Source organism: Uloborus diversus, chromosome 8 (genome assembly GCF_026930045.1).
Source record: "Uloborus diversus isolate 005 chromosome 8, Udiv.v.3.1, whole genome shotgun sequence".
Classification (NCBI taxonomy): Eukaryota; Metazoa; Arthropoda; class Arachnida; order Araneae; family Uloboridae; genus Uloborus; species Uloborus diversus.
This window is the reverse complement of record NC_072738.1, coordinates 94,864,416-94,878,114: the sequence shown is the minus strand read 5'-3', so window position 1 is coordinate 94,878,114 and position 13,699 is coordinate 94,864,416. Positions and strand designations below refer to the sequence as shown.

The following is a 13,699-nucleotide window of genomic DNA, read 5'->3' as shown; positions in this document are numbered from 1 at the left end:
TATATAAATTTCATGAATGTTGAGAATTGAAAATATTTGTCATCGCGTAGAGTCGTTTTTCAAAAATCTGAGTGAAAGACACCTGTTTTAGCAGTTACGGGTTTCATTGATTTCAAAAGATTTGACGGTGAACATTTCGACGTAATTTCAGAATTTTACTCATAAGAGATGGGAGTTCCCACGACAGTTTTGATCTTACTTTAACCAACGTATATCTCACTGAAAACGTAGTTTTTTTTTTTTTTTTACAGTTCTTAGGGTAATGTTGATAAATCTATGAGAAAATTAAATTTCATTAAGATACTTTTCTACTTTATTTCCACCCTGGCCCGTGATTTCGAGTTTTTCCAATGAAAGGGGAGAGGGAGGATAACGGGCGTATGTATAACCAATGCAAATTTCATAGGATTGCTATAAAAACCACTCCCACTTGTATATAAAAAAAAAATTCAAAGTCGAGGGCCATTCCGCCTGATCCCCTAAATGACTGACCTGTCGCTACCGTAATAATATGTTAGAGTGAAGGAGTTATTTGTTTTTACTTCATTACGCCAAAAAATACAAACCGCCTATTCTCTTGCCATATTCAAATTGCGCCTCACTATTCTTTCATTCGCGTTTAGAACAGTTTAGTTTTACTTCCATACCAATTTTTTGTTTGAATCCTTGCGTTACATCTTGATCCTTGATGTTACATCTTGAGTATTATTATTAATCAGATTAAACGAGAAAGAGAATTCCGTTGCAGCAGCCTTTCACATGTTTACGTTTGTAATAGTATACAGAAAAACTTATGTTTTTCTGAAAACTATTAATTTTCTGGAATTAATCTGATGTTTACGAATTAAGACAGGAGAAAACGTTTGGAATTTTTAAAGGAACTTACTTTGAAAGGCAATTAATATTCTTTCGCAACTTTTATGCTGGAAAGCATCGACGTACATTTAAATTTTTCGTACAAATTGAACTAGCGAATTTTAGGCCGGCGACATTTTGGACCGGCGACATTTTGGACCGGCGACATTTTGGGCTGGCGACATTTTGGGCCGGCGACATTTTGGGCCGGCGACATTTTGGACCGGCGACATTTTGTACTGGCGACATTTTGGACCGGCGACATTTTGGACTGGCGACATTTCGGGCCGGCGACATTGTGGACCGGCGACATTTTGGGCCGGCGACATTTTGGCCGCGACATTTTGTCCCGCGACATTTTGGCCGCGACATTTTGGGCGTATACCATTTTTTAACACTGAAACTCTGCTTAAAACTACTAAGGGAGAAAACTCTCCTAAACAACAGATATACAAGCTTTATATCAGGATTGTTTGGTTTACACCATGGTTTAAACCAAGTGTTTTTTTTAATATGGTTTTCTTCAAAAATGGGTTTTCATAAATTTACATATATTTGCAAAAAGTAAAATTTAATTAATGCAAAATAACTAACAAAAATTTATAAATTAGATTTAATAAATTTAGAAACTTATATTTTTTAAGGTAATGCAAACTTCCTAAACATTTTTTTCTTTTTTTTTTAATTTATGCAGATTTCCTATTAGGTACATAAATATACAAGGCAGACCAAATAAGTTTTTCTAAAATTACATGGGGAGAAAAAAATCCATGTAGCTTTTTTAAAATTTTATACCCATCTTTTTTTTTTTTTTTGTATTTCAAAATAGTCCAAAAAGCATATTTCAAAAAAAAAAAAAAAAAAAAAACTTCATTTACTAACCTGATTATTACTTAAGATTACTTAATTGCTTCAGATTTTGAGATAGATTATGTACCATTGAAGCAAAAAATGCATAGTTGCACATATATCGTAACACTAGAATATTTAAATGACAAAGAGAAAAAAAAACTAAAGAAGCCCAAGAACACTTAGAGTAGGTATAAAATTTTGCTTATATCTGCACACTTTTTGCATCCCCAATAGACGATGCAGTCAGAGCAAGAAAAGAAATATGTAAAATTAAGTAAACAGAAAATATCCATGTAACTCTGTGCTCTTATATATAAAAAAAAATAATGCCAAATTTTTACCTTTGAAAGAAATTTTTTGATTCTAATATAATAAAAGAAGTCTTGTGTATGAATGGTGGAAGAATCAATAAACACTAATTTTTATGAGTCTTCATCATTAAAATATGTTAAAGAGTAGTTTCATTTAAGTATGAACTGAGGCTTTGAATTAAAATAATTTTTTTTCTTTGATAAAAAAATTGTACTCTAAAATGCATTAAAATAGAAGATATAATGTCTATGATGGAAAGCATAATGATTTTCTTAAAACCTACTTGTCCTGTTTCTATAATTGTTGTCACTGAAACATTAGGTAATTACATGATTTGTAACTTTTTAAAAAATATGTAAACAAAATATGCGATGATCTTTTGATTTTTAAAGTTGTATAATGTATATCTGACTTATGATTCATTTGTAGATACTGTAAAATACTTTCTATGTTTAAGAATGAGTGATTTTAATTTTACTTTTTTTTTACTTTTAATAGATAGCTATGATTATGAGGAAATTGATTTGCAAGAATTTATTCTTAGTTATTTGTAATTAATAATGTCTGATCTATCATAGTAAATTGTTTATTTGATTATTTATACCAAGACCCATTTACATATTGTATTTTTTTATAATATAGTTAGAGATTTTTAAACAATATTCTCTTATAGAAATATCTAAGTATGAAGAAATGAAATTATAAGATTTTACTCTTAATTATTAAATTAATTACCAAGAAATTAGGTATAAATATGAATTAAACTTTCTCCTTAACAATTAATTCATAAAATGTTTATGATTTTCCTAAAATAAAATTGGTTTTCTTAAAAATAGTGTTTAAATCTAACAAACTAGGTTTAAACCAAAAAAAAAAAAAACCTGGTTTAAAAAAATGGTTTTTATACCAACCCTGCTTTATATTAATTCATATGCATATTACATTAAAAATCATAATTACTTTTACAATGATAAAAAAAATAATCAAAGATGAAAAAGAGAACCAAATAGTACGCACCACTCTATCAAATGCTACATAGAAAAGAACAGATGGACTTAAGCGAGCAGCTGCATCTTCAAATGCCTGATAGTCTGTAAAACAACTACTTATTAATCTACTGTCAAAATATGCATTGAAAATATGTTTTGAAAAGTTAGAAAGATAAATCTAAAATAATATAATTACCAGCTGTTCCCTGCATGAAGAAACCAACAACTTTATCTTGTTCAATGGCATCAAAAGCAATCTTATCAATTTTTCCGGTAATTACATTGATCTGTGTACCATTAACCTGAAAAGGTTGATGAACTTACTTTAATGAAAATAAGCAAGAAGAATGTTCACAATATTAATTTACATAAAGTTTTTAAACTAAATATAATATGATAATCAAATTAGGTTCTTTTTTGACAAAATGAAAGTGATCTGATATTTTGATTTATAAATATAGTTTTTCTTAAAAAGATTTTTTTTTTCCTAGTCTATACAACAAACAATTTATTTTTTGATACACATTCAGATGGAAAACTGATTAGATCATTTTAAAATACATTATTACTGTAGATCTATTAAAAGTAATTCAGGGGTAAATAGCTTTAAGACGGTCATTGATCTTCAACAGGGTAAAAAAATTGACTAGGACCGGCATAACAGAGCCTGTTACTGATTGTCACATTTGTATTTATATTTGTATTGTAGAAATTAATTTAGTTACATTTCAGTTTAAAAAACAAAAAGAGGTTCAACAATCACAACAGGTTCTAATCAGAAAATTAGGCGTAGCTGCAATTAATCTTCTATTCTTTTGTAAAACTAAAACAACAATAAAAAAGCACTACGGTCAGAAAGTTCTAAGAAACCTACCAATTCTTACTGCAGAAAATGGAAAAACATAAATTTGCTAACACCTTTCTTACACTTTGGTACTCTTTTCTTTTTATGTTAATCTTTCTGCAAGTGAATAAATGGCACAATACAATTTTAAGAACAGCACAATTTTAGAACCATAAATTTCTTCTAATTTATTCACAAAAAATAACAAGCAGAAATAGCTATGGAAATATACTTATCACAAAAATTACTTTGAACAGATGATTTAGTAAAGCTCTTGAAGTTCTTTTTCCATAATAAGGTATCCCACGTCCCTTCTTAAAAATTATTACATCATCCGGCTTTACTTGAACAGCTAAAGTGAATAATCAACATATAAAATGTTTTTTGTATAATAAATTGGTTAAACATTTTAATTTAAATGACAAAAAATATGTTAGAAAATTAATGCAAACAAAAACAGAGGACCCTAAAGGAGAATACTTTGTGATGTTCTGCGACGTAAAATCATAACACCAAAATTGTTCAGCAAGTACTTGCAACATTGTACGCATAGAAATGCTATAAAATTAATTGATCATTAAAACTATAAAATCTCCAAAACATGAACAGCTGAAAACCTAAACCGCGTAAGATTCTTCTAATTAAATGGATAGCAAAAGTAAACATGCAAAATTTTATTAAAATCCTAGTTTTTTTGGTTAACTTTACATAGTACGAACGAGCAATTAAATAATGTTAAAATTATTTTAATAATATGTTGAATGAGTAGAGTTATGGAAGCATATAATAAATACCTCAAAACTTTCAAAATAATTGAAATATGTTCAGGATACAAAGGGATTGAAATCTCAAGCAAGACACCTAATTTTTGGCCATGTGTTTCAATGTTGACTTGTTTTTGAAACATAGATTTATGGCAGAAATTGTGGTGGATGAAGATCGATAGGGGAAAAATAAGGAAGAGGGAACCAAAGATGCCAGTAAAATCAGAATTGTTTTAGATTATAAGAAATATAGGATCACTCTAAGGTCTGAAAAAGTGAAACAAGGAGGAAAACTTTACAAAACAAACATAGAAAGCTGGAATTTCGAAGTCTAGAGAACAGATTCTCTGGAGTCTTCTAGAAATCTCATTCCATATGGCGATTAAGAGCATCAAGCAGGTGCAGGCTGTCAAAGATGATTTTTTTGCTGCCGAATAAGCGTAATTTGGGAGAATTTAAGATTTTCTACTTATTTAAAGAGATTTGCAGAATTATATCTTTAGTTAGAAGGTATTTGAGAAAACTTGCAGTTTCTGCAGAAATCTGCAGTTTCCGCAGAAATTTCTAGAATTTCTAAAAAATTTAGCATTCTGAGACTGAAGAAAATTTCTCTGAGTTTTCCTATCTCATTAGAACAGAATAGTTCTGCAGCCCAGGTATCTGTTCTGCGACGTATGTCACAAATTTAGTAGTATTCTGCTTTGGGGACAGAGGACAAATTTGAGGAACCAAATAATTTTAAATATATCAGTCATTAAATACACACTATTATTCCATATGAGGCAGTGAGAAGCAAAAGGATCTAAGTGGCAACATTAAAAATTTGGAGATAACCAGTACAAACAGCACGGGAACCTTTCCTCTGTCTTGGGGCAAGAGAAAGTACTAAAAGTACTAGTAGCCCTGGTAGGTGCTGCTATACAGCAAGATTTAGAAAAAAAAATCAACGAAAGCCTACCTACCCTATCTTTAAAAGTGTTTTACTCAAGACCTGAAAATGTCCACTTACATCCCTTTGCTTCCTACTACCTCATATGAAGTATCAATTATTATTTTATCAGCAAAAAAAAAAAAATATTGTTAAAGTTACATAAATTATGCCATAATAATTTTCTTCAACTTTAAAATAATATGTATTGATTATAACAGGACTTGTAATTTTTTTAAATAAATAAAAAAAGTTTGATTTTTTAATTTTAAATTGGAATTTTTAATTGAAATCAGATTTTTATTAAATCTACAAAAAATGTAGTTATTAATTAACTTTACATTCATGAACATAATATATTTCATACAGTAGATGAATCCATTCAACTTACATACTAAAAACTAAGATGAGTTCTCTTTCTATTCAATACATTTTAAAGATTTACAAATAGATAAATACATTATAATACTTAGACAGGAAGTTATTTTGTTTTATGCTTTGCTTTAAAGTAAGGTTTCCATCATCATGTACATTTTAGTATGAAAGAATATGTTGAGGAATTATTTTTCTGAACTATATGCGTGATGGTGTATAAGAAAAACTGTAAATTTCTATTTAGTATTCTATTCCCCCCCCCTCCCACTGAGAGCATTATTCAAAAGGCAACAAGGGGTGATAGTGCACTCAAGTAAACTTTTCTGAAGACAGTGTGAAATTTTCAGAAACTATGAAAAAGCTGGAAACCTCGTAAAAACTTTTGAAACAAGCAAACAAAATCATTAAAATTAAACATTTTAAAAGTTTTTTTAAAATGATTTTTCAGAGCAAAATTTCTGGAAATTTCGGATCACAAATACCCCTAAACAGAAAAGGAACACACCCTTGGCTGGTTTTAGAGGGCAGTTCATTCTCAATGCTATGAATAAATATTAATTATAACACTAAACCATTTGTAATAACAAATAACACAAGAAGATAAAATTAAACATTTTATTTCTTATGTGTTAATATTTATTAGTTAATTTAGTAAGAAGAAATACATTGAATAAGGAATGAAAACTTGAACAATATTTACTTGTATTTTTCATTTGCTAGGACTTCTTTTAGACAGTCTTTTTTGGTTTTAATGTTGTTGTCATATAAAATCAGCTTGTCCTCACAAGCTAACTTGATATTAATTTTACAAGTCTATGTTTCAAATGGCAAAGTAATAATCCTTCACAGTTAATTATTTTTAAACTTTTTTGGTCATCTAATCAAATTTATCTTTTTCCGGGACTGTTCAGGACATAAAGATTTTTTCCTGAAAACCGGCATGTCTAGCAAGCCTAGTATATAATCCAGTGTAGTTACATTTAGAACAACACATTCTAAAAATGCAAAATTAATTTATAAAAATAGAATGAACTGGTTTTAATCAATGATTTCGTGAAAATAATCACTTGATCCAAACCAATTGATTTAAATCAACAAAACTGGATTAACTAATCCCCTAACTATTCTGAATAGTCCAGGGGTCTCAGGATTTTTTGCAAGACCCGTTTTTTGTGAAAAATAAAATAATTTTGTAAAAAGTGAATTAATTTTGTAAAAAATCAAATAATTTCGCAAAAAAAAAAATTGTTAAATCGAAATTTTAGAATTTAGAGCGGGAGTTTGTTTGTTTGTTTGTTGACTAGAGCCGCGATAGATGATAAGTACCGGATGTTTTAGATTTCAGGTTTACTGATACTGCTAGATAAAATTTTAATTATATTTCATTTTTCTTCTAAATTTCATTTAAGAACACTCCACATTTTTTCCCATTTGCGGTTTTATTCCTTACATTAGAAATTAATAATAACGTAAAATCGGTGGCCCCTTTCTCCAAAAAAGTGGAGGGGTGTAACCCCCCCCCCACACACACCCTTGCCGACGGACCTGTGAGTTGCAAATAAATAAATAAATACAACCAGGAAATTTCAGAGTTTTCAATAATAACACCCAGGTTTCTGAAGGGGAAAATGTTCAAACTCGACTCTTACGAGTTTTAAAGCCATCAATTTCCAACTTCGACTTTGCAAAAGTTCAAAATTTCTTGAAGTAAAAGTAAAAATATAACGTAGTTTATAAGTAATATTTGTAACTGCCAGTTTGGAAAAGCAATCTCAACACGCGTGTGATTTTGTGCACAAAATGCAAGTTATATTACCAACAGGATCAGAATTCACTCCAATGTTGTACACATCAACGGCAATTTCGCACACAATACTATTCTTCTTTCTTAGAACTTGAGCTGTAACCTATGAAAGATAAAGCCATAAATAAATGATGGTTCGATAAATCAAACAGGAAGAAGCATTAAATGTCATGATAAAGTGAAATGCCTGGAATCATCGTGAGAAAGTCTTTTAGTAACATTTCTAATTCAGCTTAAGAAAGAGATTCAGAAATATACTGAACTCCATTACTGAAGTTTTTATACCAATTAGCTTCATATGTCACACACACAAAAAAAAACATCTTACTTCAGTTTTCTGTAACAAATGAAGGTCTAAACCAACCGTTCCTTCTCCACAAACTGTAGCGGGCATTTTTTTTTTCTTTGAGAATAAAAACACAGCCATCGGAGCGTATTTTTGAGTATAGTTTCCATATCTAAATCGCCCCTTCTTCAACTAAACAATACTATTCCTTTAACTGACCATAATTTCTTCAAAAAAAACCAAGCAAATGTGTCCAGGACGACTTCTGTTTCTGAAAGCAGCGCCATGTTTGTTTACAAAATTGAACTTCTCGTTGCCATTGTTTTTATAATAACAATAATAATCAAAGTCAAGGATATGTTCGCATAGAATAACCGGTCAACCATGGTTAATGAAAATATTTTATGGACACTCTCCACAACGTCATCAGTAATTCGCAACTCCAGAGCTCGAATAAGCTACCTTGCGGTGATTAACAATACTAAAGAAAGAGGTAAAACATTCCATTCCACGTGTTTTCTTTGGGGTAAATTACAGGCTACAGATAGTTTAGGATGTAATGTAATTTCAGAAGAATAGAAAAGAAAGCTTACCACAAACACCATGAAAAATTACTGTCATTCACTAAGCCTCAAAGCAAGTTACAAGTTACGGCATTTGTTCGTTTTACCTTATTCATCCGCCATTAAACAGCGGGTGCAGCGTCTCGTGTAGTTAAATGGAGTACATTTTGCGAATAGTTTGACCATCAGTGTGACCAAGTGCGTTCCAGCATTAAAGAAATACGTTTTTAAAAAAAATAATCACTATACATTTTATGTATTCTGAAAATACATACGGTAAACGAGTGTGTGAAAAGTCATGAGAAAAGTTACTTATGAAAAGAAAAGTTGATTGTTTTCTATTTTTCTAACAAGGGACAATAAGAAGTGGTGAAAAACGATTAAAAAGAGTAAATTGGGCCGAAATGAATGTACTATCAAACGATGTATTTTTAAGTAAGAAAAAGACTTAAAAAATCGAAAAAATGTATGTATGTAACGCTTCCTCACCCTACAACATGGGCGGATTTATGGGGGGTCAGAGGGGGCAATGCCCCCCCCCCAGTTTTGGGTGGACTTTATGTAGCAACAACACATCTTCCAAAAATTAAAAAAAAAATCATTATTTTTTCGTTTTTGAAAAGTTTAGAAGAGCATGGGTGGATTTATAGGGGGGGACAAAGGGGAAAATGCCCCCCAATTTTGCGAGGAGTTTATATAGTAACAACTTTATCTTCCAAAATCTTATAACAAAAAAAAATCATGATTTTTTCTTTTTTGAATAGGAAATTAAAGTTTATTTTTTCTTTGAAACTTAAAATAGCCGTTTCTTACAAAGTTTGAACAATACTGTACAACTGTATAATCTACTACTCAATTTCAGAGACTGGAAAGTGCAAATTATTCATAGGTTCTAAAATCCCTGAAAAGAATTGGCGCAGTATAGCGTCAATTAGTATAGCGTAAGGGCTCTTGAGCCAGAACCCCAATCTAACCAACCAAACCTTGAAAATTATTAGACAAGTCTTTGAGCAAAGAGTGCTTCAATTTTATTTCTCATCAAGTGTATAGATTAAGAATTGTTCAAATGGGTAGTATGTTACTCTCTTGATACCTTATCTCTTAACTTGTGCACCATTTCTTTAAAGTATTAACTTGCATCACAAAGCACTTTTAAAGCGTAATACTTAAAAAAAATTTTTATTTTGCCTATTATTTCCAATTAACCGTTATAAGACTTCAAAATGCAGAATTTTATATCCATTTTAGATAATTTCCTCCGGGGGAGTAACCCCCGGGCCCCCCTAAAACTGGAGATATTCTATATCTCACTTAAAAGGGAGCACTGCATCACTCTCTTAATAGCGGCCCCCTCTCTTTTAAGGTCAATTTAAAAAGGACAGCATGATTACACACAGTAATGAAAACGACACATAAAAAAGTAAAGAATGGCCTTACGCATTACAGAAAACAGGCAAAAACATCGGAGGGGGAGAGCGATTAAAAATCTTGTTCAAAAAAAAAAAAAAATCCTGCCCCCCCCCCAGAAACTCAGTCCTAAATCCGCCTATGCCCTACAAATTTGATTCAGGTTTAAATGCAACAGCAAACCATCACTGGAGACCTCTAATATTTCTCCGTGTAACTGTAACTGAAAAAGAGGGAGGATCTCCAATTCTTTTGCACTCATAGTACGAAATGGGAAGATTAGGCGCCGGGAACTTTGGGCGCCGAGCACTTTGGGCATCCGGAACTTTGAGTGCCGAACATTTTGGGCGCCGAGCACTTTGGGTGCCAGGAACATTGGGTCCCGAGCATATATAGGATGACGGGAATATTGGGCTCAATGTGCTCGGCGCCCAATGTTCCCGGCGCCGAAAGTGCTTGGCGTCCAATATGCTCTTGCCCAAAGCGCTCGGCGCCCAATTGACGGCGCCCAATCGACAGTGCCCAATCGAGTGATGCCCAATCTGCGGCGCCCAATCTTCCTAGACCGCTCAAAGTAACTTCAAGCGACCGTTCACAGGACAATCGATCCCACTGATGGTTTGTACTCTCGGTGGTTGGCGGCATCGTGTTCCAAGCCCAGAACCCACGATTTCGCGTCTGCTCTCCACTAGGCTCCCACGACCCTTACAGGATCCGCAGTTGACGTCATATTTCTGCAAAGACTTCACGCAGGTGAAATTTCATTGTAAGATAAAGGAAAAAAGTGAGTGAACACATCCAGAAGGGAAATAAGGCTAACCGTTTGCCTGCTTCTTAACATCCAATGAAAAAACTTTGTGAGCCGAAGTTTTCAAGGTCAGCGAGGACGATAGCTACAATCTAAATTAAATAGTGACTTCACTCATGCGGGCATCTTTTAATTCAACTAAAAGTTCTCATAATTTTTATACTGAAATATAACTCTTGAAAAATTAGGTTTGTTTATCAAAGTCATTCGGCTTTTTTCTTCTCGTATTATTTATATTGTATGTGTGAATTATTCTGCTAAATACACATCGTCATGTTGGACGAATTTCTTTTATTTAGACATTAGCTTTATACATGCTGGATAACACTGACTTTTGCTTACATCTGCAATATGTTTAGTTTTTTTTTTATTTAAGTGCTTTACCTGTCATTAAGTGAGCATAACAATAAAAAAGAAACTGGGGGCAAACCCGCAGCTTTGAGCCAGTTGTGGTTTATTAATCTTATTATATCCGCACCCCCTTCCTTTTTTACTTCCTTTTCCAAACTAGCTGATGTGTGAATTGTTTATTAAATAAAATATTATTTTCGTCAAATTTGGCGGAATCCGAAACTTTGCTGTAGTAACCCTAGCAGTGCAACAATGAAAAATCCGATCCAAAAAGGCTAAACTTAAGCTGATGCGTCGGCCTATCCATATAGCGGCTCTACATCACATGACTTCCTTTTACTCCAACTTAATGTCATTTCCGCATTATTGGCATTTTTAATATGATTCAATAGTTTACTCTCTAAATATCACCAACAGTGGCTAAATTGAAACCAGATTAAACACCTGAATGCAACCAAAAAGGGAAGTGCACAACTAGACCCCATTAGAAAACTACGTACCAAATTTCAACTTTCTAGGACATACTGTTCTTGAGTTATGCGACATACATACGCATATCCACACATACATACATACGTACGTACAGACGTCACGAGAGAACTCGTTGTAATTAACTCGGGAAGTCAAAATGGATCTTTCGCATGTCTATACCTTCTTATGCATTTATCCACGTGTGGTCGAGTTGGAAAAAAAAAAAAACAAACAAACCTCAACATTCATTCGGGGATGAGTAAAATGTAAATTAAGGTCGATTTTTGATTGAAATTTTTTTCGCGAAATACAATACTTCCTTTTTACCCGAGCTAATCACAACGAGCTTTCTCGTGACGTCTGTATGTACGTATGTGCGTATGCATGTCTCATAACTCAAGAACGGTGTGTTCTAGAAAGTTGAAATTTTGTACGTAGATTCCTAGTGGGGTCTAGTTGTGCACCACCCCTTTCGGTTACATCCGGGTGTTTCTAAAGGGGTATTTTGCTCATTTTGGGTGGAAATCATTATTAATTTCGATGTAAACTTAAGTGGTGTTATAATTTGGCGGACACTTGGCGATATATCGCCAGCATTTTGGTCGTAAAGTTTTGTCGCCAACTTGGTGACAAATTTGGCGATTTTTTTAAAAATCGGGTTTCAATTTGGCTACTGTCAGTGATATTTAGAGAATAAAGTATTAAATCACATTAAATACATTAAATTGGAGTAAAAGGAAGTCTTGTGATGCACACATCAGCTCGTTTCCATTGAGAAATTGTTATGAAATGAACCCAGGCCCACCTTTGTGCACCTTGAAATTTTGTCGTAAAACCAAAATAACGCAAAACTGAATTCGAATATAAAGTTTATTTATTTATTTATTTTTTCACAATATTCCTATGCTATTCTTAATAAAACTCAGTAGTTTTTTTCAAAACATTGCCTGATTTTGTTTTTGAAATTTGTCAAAAAACGAAAAGACAGAAAAAAATACGGTACAAAAGTCATCGTAAACTGAAATAATTTTGTTTAAATTCATGGTTAAAATTATCACAGGTCGTTTTTTATATTTTTCGCCTTGTGTTGACAGTGTCATTTGTCTTTATTTTTGAACACGCTTTTATTAGCTTCACCTGTATGTATGTATGTATCTTGTAACGGAATCTTGCAGCTCGAATTTCGTCCACTTCCTGCGATCGGATTTTTTTGAAATTTGGCACACGACCTCAGACCCGATCACAATGCAATATTCTATAATTAAATTAATTAATTAACTATTTTAACTGTTAGTTTCCTCTAATTTTAATCAATATTTTGGCATAAATCCAACAATGTGAAAAAGGAAAAATTTAAATAAATACATTAAAAAATGCTCGCAAAAATTATTTAAAAATATCTACAAAAACCTTTAATTTTTCTGCATCAAAAAAAAAAAAAAAAAAAAAAAAAAAAAAAAAAAAAAAATTGTTCCAAGGTAATTAGAACATGCAATATTATTGTTTTTAACTAATTTCATGTCAAAATTTAGGTGAGCCTTCAATTGGAAATTCATTACTGATCAGACCATTGTTGAACAAAACTTTTATCCAAATGCATCTCAAATTTTCAAAGTAATATACTGTCTAACCACGGATTGTATGGAAAGACAAACATCCGGTTTACACGCGGAAATGGAAGCATCTATTCGTTTTCATGGATGTCAGATTTTGCAGATGTATGTTAGCCTCTAAATTAAGGAGAGTCACATTTAAATGAGCGGAAATACGCGCATAAAATTTTTATTTTTCCCCTCATTCAGATGGAGTCGCCTTAACTGGATGTTTGCCAATTCCATGCAATCCGTGGTCCAACAGTAAAATATGATTTCCGCAAACATACATCGATGACTCACAGTAGTTTCCCATCAGGAGCCCTTGTCTTAACTTTAAGATATTACCTCGCACTCGTTTTATAAACAATTTCGTCGCCTGATAATTCTCCAACATAAGACTAAAAAACAGAAAAATAAAATAAGTTTAAAAAACTAAAAAAAAAAAACACGCTTTCGTAGCAAAATAAACTAAAAAGTGAAAAATAATTTTTGGAT

At 32.1% G+C, this 13,699-nt stretch overlaps 1 protein-coding gene across 1 annotated transcript in view; it reads right to left on the bottom strand.

Moving 5' to 3' along the window:
* Positions 1 to 13,699, bottom strand: part of LOC129227628 (calsequestrin-1-like) — a 75,435-nt gene that overhangs the window by 47,447 nt on the left and 14,289 nt on the right. The window contains 4 exon segments of the mRNA XM_054862217.1: positions 3,037 to 3,110; positions 3,205 to 3,310; positions 4,101 to 4,204; positions 7,736 to 7,826. Coding sequence (XP_054718192.1) covers positions 3,037 to 3,110; positions 3,205 to 3,310; positions 4,101 to 4,204; positions 7,736 to 7,826 — 375 coding nt within the window.